The sequence below is a fragment of the Penicillium robsamsonii genome, assembly GCF_028829455.1.
Source record: "Penicillium robsamsonii strain IBT 29466 chromosome Unknown utg000002l_segment0_segment0, whole genome shotgun sequence".
Lineage (NCBI taxonomy): Eukaryota > Fungi > Ascomycota > Eurotiomycetes > Eurotiales > Aspergillaceae > Penicillium > Penicillium robsamsonii.
This window is the reverse complement of record NW_026643220.1, coordinates 1,853,688-1,869,341: the sequence shown is the minus strand read 5'-3', so window position 1 is coordinate 1,869,341 and position 15,654 is coordinate 1,853,688. Positions and strand designations below refer to the sequence as shown.

Below are 15,654 nucleotides of genomic sequence, written 5' to 3'. Positions count from 1 at the left end.
TACTGCGTGAATCAGCATGTCGCAGCAACCTCCAGGTCAGGAAGATACAGATTCTCTAGCGTGTATGCGGAATAAAGGGCTGAACCCAGACGAGGTCAAGTTAGGGTCTGCGTCCGACTATCTCACCAATATTGAGGGAGACCAGAACGAACTTTCCCCCGAATACCCACTCTATTACTTTTTATACGGAACATTGACAGCACCGGCAACCCTTCAGCGAATCACCGACCTACCCGAGGTGCCAAAAATGCGGAAAGCAAAGCTTATAGGATATGCGTTTGCGAGATGGGGTGATTATCCTATGTTGATAGACGGAAAGTCAGGCCAGGAGATTTTGGGGTACCGTGCAGACGTAAGAAGAAGCCCAGAAGCTTGCGTATTATGAGACGAATGCTTATAGGGAAGCACGCAGCTTGATTTATTTTGCTGATAATGAAGAGCCGGCCAAAGCGCCAGGAAAGACATTCGTCTATGCCGGGGATGTAAATGTCTTGTAAGAACAGCTATTTGACCGCAAACTATGGCTGCATCAAATGGCTGCGAAATTAGTATGATGCTTGACTTTTGTTTTTTTTTTTTTCGAAGTCTGGGCTCGGTAATTACAAACATTTTAGTCTTTCAATCGAATCATTGGTGTCTAAAGCTGGACTCTGTCTATTCCCTTCTCTCTGGAGGTTAATGCGAAACAAAAGCAGCGTCGTCCTTTTGCTCAGGTGACACCCACCCGACTATGGGCCACATGCCAGTGAGTTAGTAGTTGGGTGACCAGTGAATCCTCACCTTTTGTATGTTTCTTACTTTTTCTATTGTGATTGCTTTTTGCTCGATTTTGACCTAGAGCTCAAGTCGGGAAGATAGGCTTGTGTTCAATTTGTCTTTTGTATTGAAAATTCTGAGGGAAGTTTGGAAGGGCTTTTGGAGAGGAATCCGGCTGCTAAGTTGTGTGGAATTTTTGAAGTTGTTTGTTGATGCTGGTGCAGGGCCGGGTAATGTCTTGGATACGCGACGAACGGCGGAAATTAGTTAAAAAAACTTAGGGATATTCGGGGAGTGGGGAGTATGCCTCAATGGGTTCAGTGGATTGGAGAGTGGGTGCGTCCGTTGAGTGACTAAAATATCAAAGGGTGTTACTATATAGCGTGTCGATAGTACATATATATAGTAGACACTAAAGGTGGATATATATTTCTCAAATATTATCTCTACAATTCCGATTTTTCATATTCTCACCACAAATTTCGATTTAAAATGTAAACATCATGTCTATTAAATCAAAAACAACTCGATATTTACACTACCACCGGTTGGGACCGACCTCATCTTCGAGATACTGGCGTTGTGTGAGAAATGCCTTGTGGTCCAAGCTCACAGCATTCCCCCAAGACTACGTAGGTACAACCTTAGATTACTATACAAGCGAATAGATTTATTCAATAAATAGAAAAGATAGGGAAAAAGGAAACCATATTAACCTTAAAACACCCCAGCTATGACGTTGTTGAAAGACAACACACAAGACCACGAGAAAAAAAATGGCCATGCAAAGAGATAAACCACCATCTATGTCGACAGATACCTGAGACTTTTGCTCCGACCCTACACCACAATCGAAGTAGAGTCTTGTGCTTTTATCTTTCTCTTTATTTTCTGGGTTGGACCTCCGAGTCCAACCTCGTTCGTCTGTGGTCGTCCAAGACCACAACTTTTGATTTGTTTTCATCGGTTATATTAGGTTTCAGCGTAGGACTCCGAGGATATTGTTGAATTTCTGGAGCGCCCGTTGAGCGTTTCTTGCAATCGCAAGAGGTAAAGGCGTAGGTGTAATTTTGTCAGGATCATGGGGAATTGATAGCGCTGACGTAGTGCGAAAAAATGAAGCGCCGAAAAATCGACTTTCGTCCTTTCATAGGAATAGGAGGGGATCGGAGTCAAAACGAGAGAAGTTGTGAATGGCTTTACGCCTCGGATGCCCAGCGGGACTCGCGCAGCGGCATTTCCTCGCCAGCTTGCTTGCGGCTTCCGTCTACCTCGCGCTTCCACGCGTAGTACTCGCCAAGACGGGTCTCAGCGTAGCTGGCGTAGTCGAAATCGATCTGGGAGATTTGCGCTTGAATGAGTGCCCAAACGCCCCTGGAAGATATTGTTAGCATGATAAGGCCATTGATCTGATGTTAGATTATATAATCGTGTTTGGTGAACTCACCAATAGAGACCAGGGATGCCACGGAAGCGGTCAACATCCTCGTACAGCCGGTCGACAATCTCAGCCTGGGACGAAGCGTCGAGACCGCGCTGTTCACAGTAGCTCTTCGTGTACTCAGTGAGGAACTGACGGCGCACGGACTTTGTAGGCATCATGTTGTAATCGCAGTCGTAGCCACCCCACTCAGCAAGATGGTTCGAGATATCAAAGGCCGCGGGGGCGGGGACGGCATATTCATAGTCGATGAAGTTGACAGGCGCGGTACCGTCTTTAGGGGTTGGAAGACCGTTCTCGGTCGGAAGGACAATGACGTTTGCACAGAGGAGATCGCAGTGCGAGAAGACGAACTAGAAATCCAGAGATTAGCCGTATATCCAAGAACACAATCCCCGTTTCCAGTGGAGCGGTCCTGGGAGCCACATACCCCATCTTCTCCAATACCCTTCCCATCGTCTAGAATTTCCAGAACCCACTGCAGCTCGGCTTGCAGACTCAGCCGGCGAGCACGCTGCTCGGGAGTAGTGACTGGCAAAGCCAGCACCCACTTCTGCAGCACAGCCCACATAGATGGACCCGCGCGTCGGGGCTTGATTACGGTAATATCATCATGCGCGTCCGCGATCTCGGCCACAGGGGCATCCTTCGGTTCGGCTCCGCTACTAGGCAGGATGGCGTGCCACTGCGCCAGGCGGCGGGCGACACCACGCCAGATGGGCGGGGAGACTAGATCCTGGTGGCCGCAGGGTTTACCGCGGATGAAGCGGTAGAGCAGGCCGTTTTTGAATCGAGCGAGGAGAGGCGGGGCCAGACCGCGGCTGGCCAGAAGCGCGTGGGACTTGGTTTCTCCTAAGGATGATTGATCTACTTCAGCATATGTCGCACTGGGCAAGGGAGGCGCGGAGGGGCATTTTTTTGGTTTGAGTAGCGGGAGGATTGACGAAGGTTGTCCGTCGGGGGATTTTGCTCGTACTTTCGCGGTCTATGAGGATCTCTGTGCCATTTCCGTACGCCCTCATCAGTACAGCCTCATTGTCTATTTGTTCCTCCGTCAGACCGGGTCTCACGTTGATAATTTTCAAGAGCTAGGGAACCGTTAGTCTCAGTTAGATTCTGGCAACGTTATCGCTGGTCTGATGGGATGCGACACTGGGAAAGAGAGACACACGGTGTTGGTGATGCCATCAGTGAATCGCACGAACTCAATGTTGTTGCCAGGACCCTCCCAGTCCGGGTTAAGTGTCAGGATCAGCCTGAGAGCAGACGCCTGAGAGTCTGCATGGCTGTATGATAGGGGAATGTATCGGAAATCTGGCGCCATGGCCGTCTGAGTCTCAGCTGAGCCCATGTTGGAGTTGAGCGCAGTGGAGATGGAAAAAGGGGTACGGGCGTAAGTTGTTTTGGAAGATTTTGTGCTATTTAATTAGTCCACAACTGAGAGGCGCCGCCTCTATATCAATGACGAAGGTCCTTGAATTCAAAATTTAGGCAATTGCACAAGGATGGGCTGCTAGCGCAATGTGTGAGTGGATATAAATGCTAGAAAGAAGTAGAGGACAATGTGGAATGGCCTGTTCTGTATTATGGCGAGGGTAGAACAAAAATTCAGGGGAGAAATTGGCTATCGATGGCGGGGAGGTTAATGAGAGCGAGGGGAGGTCTCGTGCTCCCGACCCGTGATTGGAAGATGGGATGGGTACTTAACCTTGTCTACCGCCACTACTTCAAGTTGTATATGGATGTCTCAAGTTTTGGGTTTTTTGAGATAGGAGCCTATTGGAGAGCTGGATATCTGTAAGATAATTTCTTAATGTCATATTTTCATGTTTCTGTTACAATTTGGTCGTGTGGTACTACAGCATCTGTGCTGTATGATGTAGATCGGTTGTTGCCAAGCACAAGTCACGGGACGATCACATGCAAGACGTTGAAAGTCAACGAGGGTCACATGAAGATAGCAAGCCCTGAGATTAGCCCTGTTTACCCAATCCGACAAAATTCCTCAACAAAAAGCGAAATTAGTCATAAAATCCAATATTAGTCAACGAAATGGAAAAATATTTTCACCGAAGCCCAATCGGCTCTAGCGCAGATGGACTCCAAAAACACATAAAAGGGACCTCCTCGCCCGCGCCTTTACTCTTTTTTTTTTTTCTCTCCATCATCAGTAGAGGTTTACATAACTTAATGTAAATTTCAACGGGGCTCCACAATGTGGCTTGCTGAGGGTTATCCGATGGCTTCGGCCAACATGGGTTTTCTTCCGTTCCCGGCCCTGGAGAGTGAAGGCGTCTCTCTTTTTCCCAATCACTTTATGGCTATGCTAGGGTATCCTTCGGGAAGCCCCATGGGTGCTAGCTGTGGAGAGGGCGTCACATACCATTTTTTCAGTCACTTTTATGTGATCTGAGATAGTCTACGTTATCTCTGGTCTTCAGACTGGATCAGGGATTGCAACGGTCTTAGCATTTGATATCTCGCGGGTTTAAACTGGTAATCTACGCTGTAAGCGTTATACATTCCTTAGTGCAATCCATCATAAAGAGTATCAGAAGCCTCGCTAGGTGTATGAGCTCTTGCGATGCTGTGTCCCGCCAAGACAAAATCTATAATGTTCGGATTTTGCTTGCCGAGATATTAGTTGTTGTCGGCATACCGAACGCCCTATGATATGTTCTACCAGTTACCGTTAGCTACATGTACTGCTAAAGCCAAGCAAGGTCTCAATTGTCATCACCGTCATCATTTTTTGAAACTGTCTATCGTGTAGATTTTACATATCCCCCCCCAATCATGCATGTCCAGCATTGCCAATCTGGATGCGCTCTCCAGTCCACTTGTCATCACTGCGCAACACCGGCCAGCTAGTACCATCGGCTTTGGCCAACTTCAAATCTAGCTTGGTGCCCAGCACGCGGAAAGTAGACTTCTCCGCGTCAATCGGCGCAAAGAGATTATATGTATCCTGGTAGCGCTTGTTGTCTGTCGTAGGAAGGTCGAAGATAATCGAGTTGGTAGCAAACTCAACCTTGGCCCGTTCCTTGTCAATCTTCTTAAGGTAGAGGGAGACGTTGACGGCGGTGGGAGTCTGGTAAAAATCGTTTCTATAGAATGCGAAAGCATGTCAGTGTGCTATTTTCAAAAAACAGAATAGGGCTGATCTGCCGTCTTGTCGTTTACGCACCTGACTGTGTCCACCTTCTCTTCGCCCGGAGGCTTGGCCTTGCCAACGAACAAGTGCTTTGTCTTCTCTGTGCAGCCGGGGATCTTCATGAACTCATCGAACTCGAGCACCCGGCGTTTGCAGCAGGACCACCCCTTGCTGCCCTCGTGGAAGACCGGCTGGCCGGGGTGGTGAACGCACTTTTCCTCATCGCGAGCAGTCGACCCGGTATAGGACGCACCGCAACCCTTCCGACGACATGTTGCATTAGCTGGAATCTCCGCATCAGGATCATCGGATTCAGGCTCCTCGATGACTGGCTTCGCAGGCGGCGCCGCAGTTGCGATAGTGGGGGTAGCGGATATCGGTGGCCGCTCGGACTTCTTCTGCTCAGCCGGTTGAGGAGCAATGACTTCCTCAGCCTTGGGGGCCTCGGGCGCGGGTGTGTCGTCGACAGTGGAATGTTTGCCGGTTGTGCATGGCGGGATGTCGAGGAATTCCTCAAAGGTCAAGACGCGGGGCTTGCAACATTTCCAGCCTGAGAAGTTAGCGGTGTCGCGGGGTAGAAACGTAGTAAAAGACAGGGACAAGATCAGGTGTCACATTGCGCTGCCGCAATGGTCCACCGTGAGCCCTTTGTGGACTCATGGGACACAGATCTGGCATAGCTTGAACACCAAGGTACTTACCTTTCTGCCCCTCGTGGAACACTGGGGGACCCGGATGATACACGCAGTCTTCTTCCGGGTCGGTGAAGGTCTTTCCACACGCTTTGTGGACGCACTTTCCTGCCATGATGTATGGTAAGACAGATTACAAGGGAATTGACTGGACTAAGTCGAAAGAGAAGATTGTAATGTGTTCTGGAGAGAATGGCGTAGGTTGCCTAACAAGGTTTAGTGGGGAAGCTCGAATGTTCCATCGCGGAGAACTTTCTGACCGCATTCGCGTCACGGCACCGGCCATCTCGAAACTCCGTTGAATCCACTTCGTGCATAATCGACATTGTTTCTCCATGTTTCCTACGCGTGCCCTTCTCGGTTCAGCCCGCTTGACGCTGTTTACACGTGCGGGTTGTGGCCTTTGCGACACCGCCAAAAACACCGTGCTTAAGCTCCAGAAACGGCGCTCCTTTGAGTACGTCGAAACGGATATCATGCAATCTGGGAACAAATCTTGGAAGGATGTTTACGAGTTTGATGTTCCCGTCCTCCACGTCCAATCAGTCCACAACGGGTTGCCCAAGGAGGCCAATCTCTCCGACGCGCGCAAATTGTTCCATCGATGGACAGAGCAAGAAGTCGAGCGATCGGTAGACGAAGCGGAGAAAGCATAACCCTGATGATTTTATTTTGAATGGGCATTATATGTCCGACTATACCGATCGCCATGGTCCACTGGAATTGCGCACGACACACCAGGGAATCCCAATATGGGGGGCATCGACATCTTGATACCGACACAATAATGCACATGGTCCTTGTTGCATTATCTCTGCATACTTGCTTCTTCAGTCCTGCTGGCAGGACCTAGCTACCGCACGCATTCCACAAGAAGGGGTATACTGTGTATATTTGAACTATCTTTGACCATCAGTGGATGTTGGCAGATACATCTACGATGTACCTAGGTGCTCTATCATTGTACAACATATGTCTTTCCTGTTCCCCAGGGTCTTGCTGCCTCGATTATATATACTTGGTCTATAGTTCCAATTAGTTTTGCTTCCCAGATTGACCTGTCTTAACTATTTAGTACAAATGTCTTGTAGTATTCGCCACAACTCAGTCATTTTCTCTCGTCTGCAACTAGACTCGACCGATGGTTAGAACATGTAGATTCATATGCACCCATTTTTGAGTTCCCCTTTTGCTCGTAGAGGGTATCGTAGGGCTACTACCGAGGCATCGCGAGTTAGTAAGAGATGGGTAAGGCGGTAAAGCAACAGCTACCCCTAGCCCCTAGTTACTACTCGTTAGTAGCCCTTTGTTGATATCATCGTCATTGCGCAAGAAGATGCGGCATAGCATCCAGGAAGTTTGATTTGATGCGCCGATGTTAGACTTGATCTTGAACTCTTGTTTGACTTCGAATTTCTCGTCATAACCTGAGCTTTACAACCATCTACATTGTGACCATCGCGGCTCTGCCACGCGTCTCTACGCGTTTTCATCGATTATTCCTCCCTGAATCATTTCAGATTAACATATTATTGAACTCCTCGGTAAGAGGTTCTCAAATCCGACCGGTGGTGCTGGCGTAACATCTTTCGCATTCCACGCAAATGATGACTCTCACTTCACCGCGAACCATATGTACAACATACATCGCGAACCAACCAATAGCTAACATGTTCATCCTGTTCAGTTTCATATGACCATTTCATGCAACTTAAGTTGATATGGGTGAGTGATTTCCTCGAATTACTCTTTATTCCTGGCTTTATGGCGGTGCTGTATGGTCTCTATCAAGCTATAGTCAAACCAGCCCGGCCAACTCTATCGTCCCGAGGCCCAGCAACGCAGACTAATACTGATACATTCATAGATCTTATTCTTCAATCAACTGATGCATTGAACTGAATCTGACAATGGCTGATCAAACGCCAATGGTGAATGGCACTGACATTTCGCGGTCACCATCCGCTCCATTGTCAACGACCTATTCATCATCATCAAACCATCCGCTGGGATTTCCTTGTACAAAATGCAAGGCAAGACACAGACGCTGTGACCGCACTAAACCAAGTATGTGCTCTGTGGCTTGAGAGGGCGATGAGGATTGCAAGTATTGATGACTGACCATTTAAATAGTTTGCAACACCTGTCAGAGTATGGGCTTTGCAGCTGAATGCTCATATCCTTCTGCGGCTTTACCAGTGTATGTTTATTCGTGCCATCAGTGCGGCCGAGTCAAAATGACTAATTTTACATCATCTAGTACTGAGAACAAAAGTGCCGAGAACAGAATCACCCAGAAGACTGGTGCTCCATTCTCAGGGCTAATGTTCAATAATGCCTTACCTTCAACGGGTGGCAAAAGACCAAGAGCTGCAGACAGCCCTGAACGAACTGAACTTGTTAATGCTGTAGTTGGATTACCCATCCAGAATGATTCCAGCCACCAGCAGACGAAGATACCCCAGCAGTCTCCTGCGAAACGGCAGAAGATATCTGAACTTGGCTCTGGAAGTCCCGCTAGGCAACCTGCGCTAGCACAAGGTCAGGTCACACCGTTTGGCACCGGTATGCCCAGTGGAAGTAGGCCGAATCCTCTACCCCGCATACGCAGTATCTCTCCTACTCTGCGTGAAGATGAAACGGTGCTTCGGTGCAACTTGACCACTGAAATCAACGTTCAGAGAATGAAACATCGCAATCTTGCAGCAGGGGCTCTGCGCAACATTATAAAGCTACTAAAGAAAGCTAAGATTGAACGCCCGAGCCCTGAACCTCCGAGCACCGAACCTACAATTTCTCGATTGGGGGATACTCAATTGAATGATGAGTGGTGTGAAGAAGATGATCTTATGGAAGTTGCATTCCACAAGCTAGAGAAGGGTGGCCGATGCTCCCGCGCTCTTCTCAGTCGCTTTGAGAACTTCTTGTACGGGCCATTGATGAGCCCCGAGGAGAAGAGGATGCAAGAGCGTATCATATGCGTTGAAGAGTGTCTGTCAAGTGCATCGGCTGAACCGACATCCAACCACAACGAGCTGTTTCTGCATCGCCTAAGCAAAGTCACGTCTAATCCTGATGCCTATGGCTTGGACAAGAAAGACTCACGCATCGGATTCCTCCGCAATCATCTCCTTACAGCCATATCGGCCAAATCCAAGCTGAGCCGTGCGAACTGTAAGAAATTTGCGGAGCTTTTAGACCCTGATGGAGATATTGCCAATGCCAACTTGGACAGTCCAGTTGTCAAAGCAGAAACTGCGACCTCAAAAAGGAAGGTGCCACCCAAACCCACCTCTCCACGCGTGCCTTCTTCGTACACGCCAGGATCACCATCGCGACCAACTCGTAAACAAAATCCTGCCCTCTCTCTGTCTCCTTCACCAACCCATCTTCCTTTCCCTCCCTCTCATTCATCTTTATATACTCCACATCTGGAGTCCACCGATGTGACTGACGACACCATGATTCCTGTAACAAACTTGAAGCGCAAGATCACCAAGCGCGTGGTTTCGGTTCCTCGCAGCCAGTTGTCGCAATCCAACGATACCGCAGCCTCTCCTGCCACGCAGTCTGCGTCCAAGAAACGTCCTACTTCTGACGGCCAATCTAACGACATTACTGTCCCACCTTTAAAGCGTGCCGCTTCTGGCACTCATTTGTCAAACCCCGACGAGATTTTCGTCCCATATCCAGACCGTACTACTTCTCACAATCAGTCATCGAACTCCGACGACGCCATTCCATCATCTCCTAACAATGAACTCGTTCCGGGTCCCAGCCGTGCTACTTCTGACTGCCAGCCCCTCAGCTCCGAAATCCCGAACAGACTCTGGAATATCTTCGTTGCGAAACACGCTCCTATGCTGCCTATGCTCAATCTCGACCAACTCAAAGCCGGTTTCGCCCTGGCTGTCAACCATGGGAAAGTCGGACTCACAGCCATTGAACCAACCTTTGGGTTTTGCATTGCAATTGCCTCCCAACTCACTCGTGATAAGCAGCTCTGGCAAGCTCGCATATGGTACGATGCAGCTCGATCTAACATGGCTCATACCATCGATTCTCGACCCTCGATTCAATTTTTCCATCACCAAATCCTCCAAATCCACTACCTCCAAATTGTCGGACACCTGCGAATGGCTTGGGACATCTTAACTATGGCTATTGGCAGAGCGCAATCTCTTCGCATGCAAACTATGCACGGTGGATGTCTCGCCGTGAATGAAGACTCGTTGCAGCACGTTCGGATGGTATGGCAGTGTCTCTGGACGAAGAAACTATCTCTCACTCTTCAGTTTGGCGTTGTCGATCAATCCCTTGACACCTTTTACGAGTCACCCATGCCGATGCAGTCATTCATTCAAGATAACCTGGGAGTGTCTGGCGCTGAAACAATGGAACGTCGCCGCGCGGCATCTTCTTTTTTCATTGTTTATGCTTCCCTTATCAACTACACTGACGATTTGATCACCGTTGAAAATGATCTACGTGTGACTCGCATGGAATGCCCCATCAAATGGCTTTCTGTTGTGGACCTGCGTGGCTTCCAGGAACTGAACGAAAAGCTGTCGAGCTGGAAGAATGGTCTGCCCAACTGTCTGGAATGGAAAGGCCCGGGCATCGACTTCACCATGGAGAAGGATCCTCTTATTCGTTGCATGTCTGTCCTGGCTCATTTGCGATTTGTCTATTTCCGACTTCGTCAATACCGGCCTTTCTTTATTTTGACCCTGCGACTTTCCCAATCGTGCGCTTGTGAAATGAGCCCTCATATCACTGGCAAGGACATCGATTCTGTGGACGCGTCTCCTTTCCTTGGCCTAGTGTTTTATAGTGCTGTCAAATGCTTGAATGCTGCCCAGGAGATTGTCAAAACTATCAGTGCATCCCATGCACACGCGCGTGATGAGCATGCTAAGTGTGAACATCTTGAGTACCTCTACGCCGCTGCTGCTATTCTGATCGCCGCCCGAGCGGTCCCTGGTGTGATGAATGGCACTGGGCCAGGCATGTTTACAACTGCACCGATCACGAAGTCCATCACGACGATGGTGGAGGAGCTCCGAACCATTGATACGCTGCTGCGCAATTTCCAGGAAAGTTGCGAGCAGGCACCGAAGTTAAGGGCCCGCATTGAGCGTGTGCGTGCCGCATTGGAACACATCAAACTGCAATCGGTCTCATCGGATGGACTGATCATGGATAATAATTTGCGGTTCAGAAGTACTGTCTGGCAAAAAATCTATGATAGACTCGGGCTTGATCTCCCTTTCGAGAGGTTCCGTCTGGCTCCTGGCTCCGTGGTTTCCGGCCGTAGGATGACGCTTGGCTGGATCGAAAGTCTGCCAGTCGACATGGACAGCGGCAATTGAGCAGTAATTTTCCTTGTCCATGCCTACCTAGCATTGCAAGTTTCATCTTCTTGTACTGAGTCTGAGCCATGTGTGTTGGCTTACCAATGAAATACCTCTAAATGGTTCTCTTGATACGTAAATATGTGTGATTAGTGGGTAGACCAGCGAGAGATAAAAGGAGCAGACTCAGGGATATAGCAAAGCACAAAACAAAAGTGATCTCGTGGGGGGAATTGAACTCTGGTTAGTTCAATGGGTTCCCAATTAGGCAATGGCCCTATATAGGTCACTTTAAAGAAGTCCTGTTACCTCCAGATCCACCCCGGTTAGCTCATTGGTTGTGGAACTCTGTAGTCTATCTACCTCGTGGGATACTGAGTGCGTATTACCTTCGAGCGATCTTGGGCTTCATGACCTCAGGGTACACTTAAGGTTCCTGCCATTCTTAAGGTTGATCAGGGTTTATAGATGGTAGTTCCCCTGGTGGGCATCATACTGGGTCCAAACCTGAAGGGGGTTGGCGGTCCTGACGGGCGAGGTTCGTGGGTCTGGGGGTACCTCCTCTTTTTTTTTCTTTTTCTTAATGAAGATCATGATATCACCTACTTCTCTTCTTGGATGACATTCTCAACATACAGCCCTGGATACTCTTCAACCTGTATCCCCAAACTATTCCAACCACCTTTCTAGCTGGGAATAACTGGTCAACGCCTCACCGTGTTTCTTCTTACCTTCCCCGAGTCTCCAATTCTGCATTTTGACGCCTCGCGTTTCAGAGGACTTCTCTCAGGTTATGGGTTGTCATTAACTCCAATTTCAACATTGCAGTCCCCACCCAGCATTCGTCTTATGATTCTCCCTCCACTAGGCACATGGTTTATGATTCAATATTCATTGTTTCAACTAGCTACTTTTACTTTGTCCAGACAGAGGTATCATAACCAGTCATCAAGGATGTATAATCAGGACCGGCCGCCACCCATCCTTTAATGCCTCCTGTTAGGACCAAGCTCTTGACCTCTGTATCGTGTTGATCTTCAAGGTAATCCGCAAACCAGCCTCCTGCACGAGTACCTCGACCTGCAGAGGACCCTAAACGCAGATTAATATTCGTCTATCAGGAAATCGGTATCATATTGAGTAAATCTCACCACAATACCAAATCACATATTTCAAGGTGCTATTCGATACAAGAGAATATAATGTTGGGATCGTAGGGTATAAACTCTGAGCGGGTAAGTTCAATGACCCTTGGATCGTTCCTCCCTTCCAACATATCAGCGCATGAAAAAGTCACTTGTCTTTTTTCAACAGCCCATACCTCATAGTCTGTGCGACGCAAGTCAACAAGTATAAAGTCTTTGCCTGCTTGTTTACCGTCCTTAATCCATTGCAATAGTTCTTCTCGTGAGATGGAGGGCGCCGCACTCCTTGGTGCAGGATATGCAGCGTGCCATGGAAGCTCGGCTGACATTTTGTAAATGTTGAAAGTGAGAATTGAGAGACTTGATACTCAGACTGTTGACTCTGCTAGGATACCTCAAATACCCCGCCAGTGAGATATGTCACTCCCACATTCTGATTGGCTGAAATATCTCGGGTGACAAATTACGGCCCCACCGATAGTCTAATTCTTCGGCCAATCAACGTCCACCAGTGACATATCATCGCCATTTAGTTCTATGGAAAATATCCAGAAACACGAGCGAATATAAAATCCCACGCTCTGCTGTCTGGTATTCGACATCCATTGTCCGCTCCGTAAATTTTTAATCTTTTTTCGATTAATGCCGATGGAATCTGTACGACCACAGTCATGTTTACATGGCTCCAGCGCCCCCAACGGTCAGACAAAAAAAACATGCGACATTGAAAAGCAAGACCAAATATCTTCTCCAGATGAGCCATCGGAGAAACAGTCGATGTTCTCAAGTCTCGGTCTCCTGGACCGATTCCTGGCGTTATGGATCTTTCTTGCTATGGCAATTGGAATCATCCTGGGCAACTTTGTCCCAAGTACGGGTCCTGCCCTACAAAGGGGGAAATTTGTGGGAGTCTCTGTTCCCATTGGTACGTTCAAGCAAGACCTTACCTTTTTGCAGTCTCTAATATGTATTTCCAGCCGTGGGTCTTCTCGTCATGATGTACCCTATCCTGTGCAAAATTCGGTTCGAATCCCTGCATCATGTTTTCCGAGAGAAAGGTATTTGGGTTCAGATGGCCTTTAGTCTTCTTCTGAATTGGATTATTGCCCCCTTTCTTATGGTTAGTCTTTCCGACACTTCTGCGACACAGTGCCGATTGCTGACATGGTTTCATTAGCTCGCCTTAGCTTGGGCATTTTTGCCGGACGAGCCAGAATTGCGACAGGGACTGATCGTTGTTGGATTAGCACGATGCATTGCTATGGTAAGCCTATACCCATAAGCAAACCCCCTTTGGAAACCACATTATGCTAACTCCCAGCCTCCATCAGGTACTGGTTTGGACAGGACTGGCCGGAGGCGATAACGAATATTGTGCTATTCTTGTCGCTTTCAATTCAGTGTTGCAGATGGTTCTTTTCGCTCCAATGGGAGTCTTCTTCATCAGCGTCATCAGCGGCGATCCAGTCACGTTCGAATATTCAACAGCCGCCCAAAGTGTCGCGGTATTCCTCGGAATACCTCTCGGCGCCGCAATCGTCACGCGTTTCGTACTCCGTCGAATTTCTGTAAAATGGTACGATGAAACCTTTTTGAAATGGCTTAGCCCTTGGTCTCTCCTCGGCCTGCTGTTCACGATCCTTGTGTTATTCGCCTCACAGGGCCGCCACGTGGTGCAGCAAATTGTCTCCGTGGTCCGAGTCGCAGCACCGCTCATTGTTTACTTCCTGATCATCTTCTTTGCGACTCTCCTTGTCGCATACAAATTAGGATTTGGCTACAAGCTAGCCACCGTGCAGAGTTTTACGGCTGCTAGCAACAATTTTGAATTGGCAATTGCTGTTGCGGTGGCGATGTTTGGCGCAGATAGCAATCAGGCTCTTGCTGCGACTGTTGGGCCTCTCATAGAGGTTCCTGTGCTATTGGGTCTGGTATATGCTGTCAAATGGATAGCTAGACGAGTTGGCTGGAATGATTAAGACCAAAATGTACATTATACTATCAAGAATTAATAGAGAGACAGCCCTTAACAGCCCTTAATATTAAGTTCAAGTCACGCTATCTGCGGGGTTACCAGTGACATGCCACTTTCGTCTGATTGGACGAGATCGACTTGCCTTCCAGAGTTCTCCAGTTCTTTTTTATTTCAACGTCAAATCATCCATCTATATTTGAATGTCTTCAATTTCCTCTCTCTCCTCCACAATTGTTAGCCAGAAAAGCCCTTTAATACAAAACTCATACTGCCCAAATTCGACATGCCTCGCCCAAAAACCAAGACCAAGGTTGGTTAGCTAGCAATTGTCCCGTCTTTCTATCTTTTATTCCATCCCACTCATGTTATATGCATGTAGAGCGAAGACCTCGCCCGCATTCGCAATAATCAACGGCGATCAAGGGCAAAACGGCTCGAATATATCCGGGAATTAGAGGAAAAGGCCAAAAAATACGACGAATTAATCGCATCCACACATTCACCATCTCTATCAGCATTCGATAAATTGCAATCTGAAAATGCCTGGATGAGAGGGTTATTAGCTACTCTAGATATCAACTTCAACTCGTTGGATGCACCTCCCGGGGGGATTCACGACAACGAACCCAATATGGCATCGGCGGTAAAGTCACCAATTGAACAATCATTGTCTTAGGATTCTAACGATTCTCACAGATTACAGGCTCGTTGTCTAGCAGCGTGGAGACTCACCAACATACGACAAATCCAACTCCCTTGTCATTTTGGGAAGAATGGGATTCGTCAGGCTTATTACCAGACATAGGGCTGGATTTCAATATCCCGTTACTGTCGAATGAGACCAATAATCCAGCCAATTTGGACCATCTCTCGTTAGAACTGGCAGAACCGGCAGAGCCTGTTCTTGAGCCCAGCCAGTATCAAGAGACCCGCGAGAGCACTGAAACGAGTAGCGATCTGAATACAACCCTGTGCTCTTTAGCCTGTCAATGGGTGATTCGTTGCAATACCAAAGGCGTGGAATTGGATGCCTTGTACTTTCGGATGGAGCGTGGCTTCAAGCAAGGGAACAGTCCGTTGGAGGGATGCAGGGTGGATAATCAAGTTCTTCTTAAAGTTTTGACGGAAATATCTTGA

At 48.1% G+C, this 15,654-nt stretch overlaps 8 protein-coding genes across 8 annotated transcripts; 5 read left to right on the top strand and 3 right to left on the bottom strand.

The window, feature by feature from the left end:
* Positions 1-16: 16 nt before the first annotated feature.
* On the top strand, positions 17-497 carry N7447_003959 (gamma-glutamylcyclotransferase family protein; the record flags this gene model as incomplete). The annotated part of the gene is given in 2 exon segments (XM_057228234.1): positions 17-352; positions 369-497. 2 exon segments carry the CDS (start codon positions 17-19, stop codon positions 495-497), a joined length of 465 nt encoding a protein of 154 aa, XP_057087575.1.
* Positions 498-1,955: 1,458 nt separating this feature from the next.
* N7447_003958 (putative ethanolamine kinase) lies at positions 1,956-3,548 on the bottom strand (the record flags this gene model as incomplete). The annotated part of the gene is made up of 5 exons (XM_057228233.1): positions 1,956-2,130; positions 2,204-2,550; positions 2,628-3,049; positions 3,174-3,285; positions 3,369-3,548. 5 exons carry the CDS (start codon positions 3,546-3,548, stop codon positions 1,956-1,958), a joined length of 1,236 nt encoding a protein of 411 aa, XP_057087574.1.
* A 1,443-nt stretch (positions 3,549-4,991) lies between these two features.
* N7447_003957 (cysteine and histidine-rich domain-containing protein) lies at positions 4,992-6,158 on the bottom strand (the record flags this gene model as incomplete). The annotated part of the gene is made up of 3 exons (XM_057228232.1): positions 4,992-5,304; positions 5,385-5,901; positions 6,053-6,158. 3 exons carry the CDS (start codon positions 6,156-6,158, stop codon positions 4,992-4,994), a joined length of 936 nt encoding a protein of 311 aa, XP_057087573.1.
* A 220-nt stretch (positions 6,159-6,378) lies between these two features.
* On the top strand, positions 6,379-6,699 carry N7447_003956 (glutaredoxin family protein; the record flags this gene model as incomplete). Its single annotated transcript, XM_057228231.1, has 1 exon — positions 6,379-6,699. One exon carries the CDS (start codon positions 6,379-6,381, stop codon positions 6,697-6,699), a length of 321 nt encoding a protein of 106 aa, XP_057087572.1.
* A 1,254-nt stretch (positions 6,700-7,953) lies between these two features.
* N7447_003955 (transcription factor domain-containing protein) lies at positions 7,954-11,415 on the top strand (the record flags this gene model as incomplete). The annotated part of the gene is made up of 3 exons (XM_057228230.1): positions 7,954-8,110; positions 8,177-8,243; positions 8,304-11,415. The coding sequence occupies 3 exons, from the start codon at positions 7,954-7,956 to the stop codon at positions 11,413-11,415; spliced, it is 3,336 nt and encodes a 1,111-aa protein (XP_057087571.1).
* An 895-nt stretch (positions 11,416-12,310) lies between these two features.
* N7447_003954 (putative arsenate reductase (Arc2)) lies at positions 12,311-12,871 on the bottom strand (the record flags this gene model as incomplete). The annotated part of the gene is made up of 3 exons (XM_057228229.1): positions 12,311-12,489; positions 12,549-12,663; positions 12,719-12,871. 3 exons carry the CDS (start codon positions 12,869-12,871, stop codon positions 12,311-12,313), a joined length of 447 nt encoding a protein of 148 aa, XP_057087570.1.
* Positions 12,872-13,184: 313 nt separating this feature from the next.
* On the top strand, positions 13,185-14,521 carry N7447_003953 (arsenic resistance protein; the record flags this gene model as incomplete). The annotated part of the gene is made up of 4 exons (XM_057228228.1): positions 13,185-13,467; positions 13,520-13,662; positions 13,720-13,806; positions 13,874-14,521. The coding sequence occupies 4 exons, from the start codon at positions 13,185-13,187 to the stop codon at positions 14,519-14,521; spliced, it is 1,161 nt and encodes a 386-aa protein (XP_057087569.1).
* Positions 14,522-14,800: 279 nt separating this feature from the next.
* Positions 14,801-15,654, top strand: N7447_003952 (bZIP transcription factor; the record flags this gene model as incomplete). Its single annotated transcript, XM_057228227.1, has 3 exons — positions 14,801-14,827; positions 14,897-15,160; positions 15,214-15,654. The coding sequence occupies 3 exons, from the start codon at positions 14,801-14,803 to the stop codon at positions 15,652-15,654; spliced, it is 732 nt and encodes a 243-aa protein (XP_057087568.1).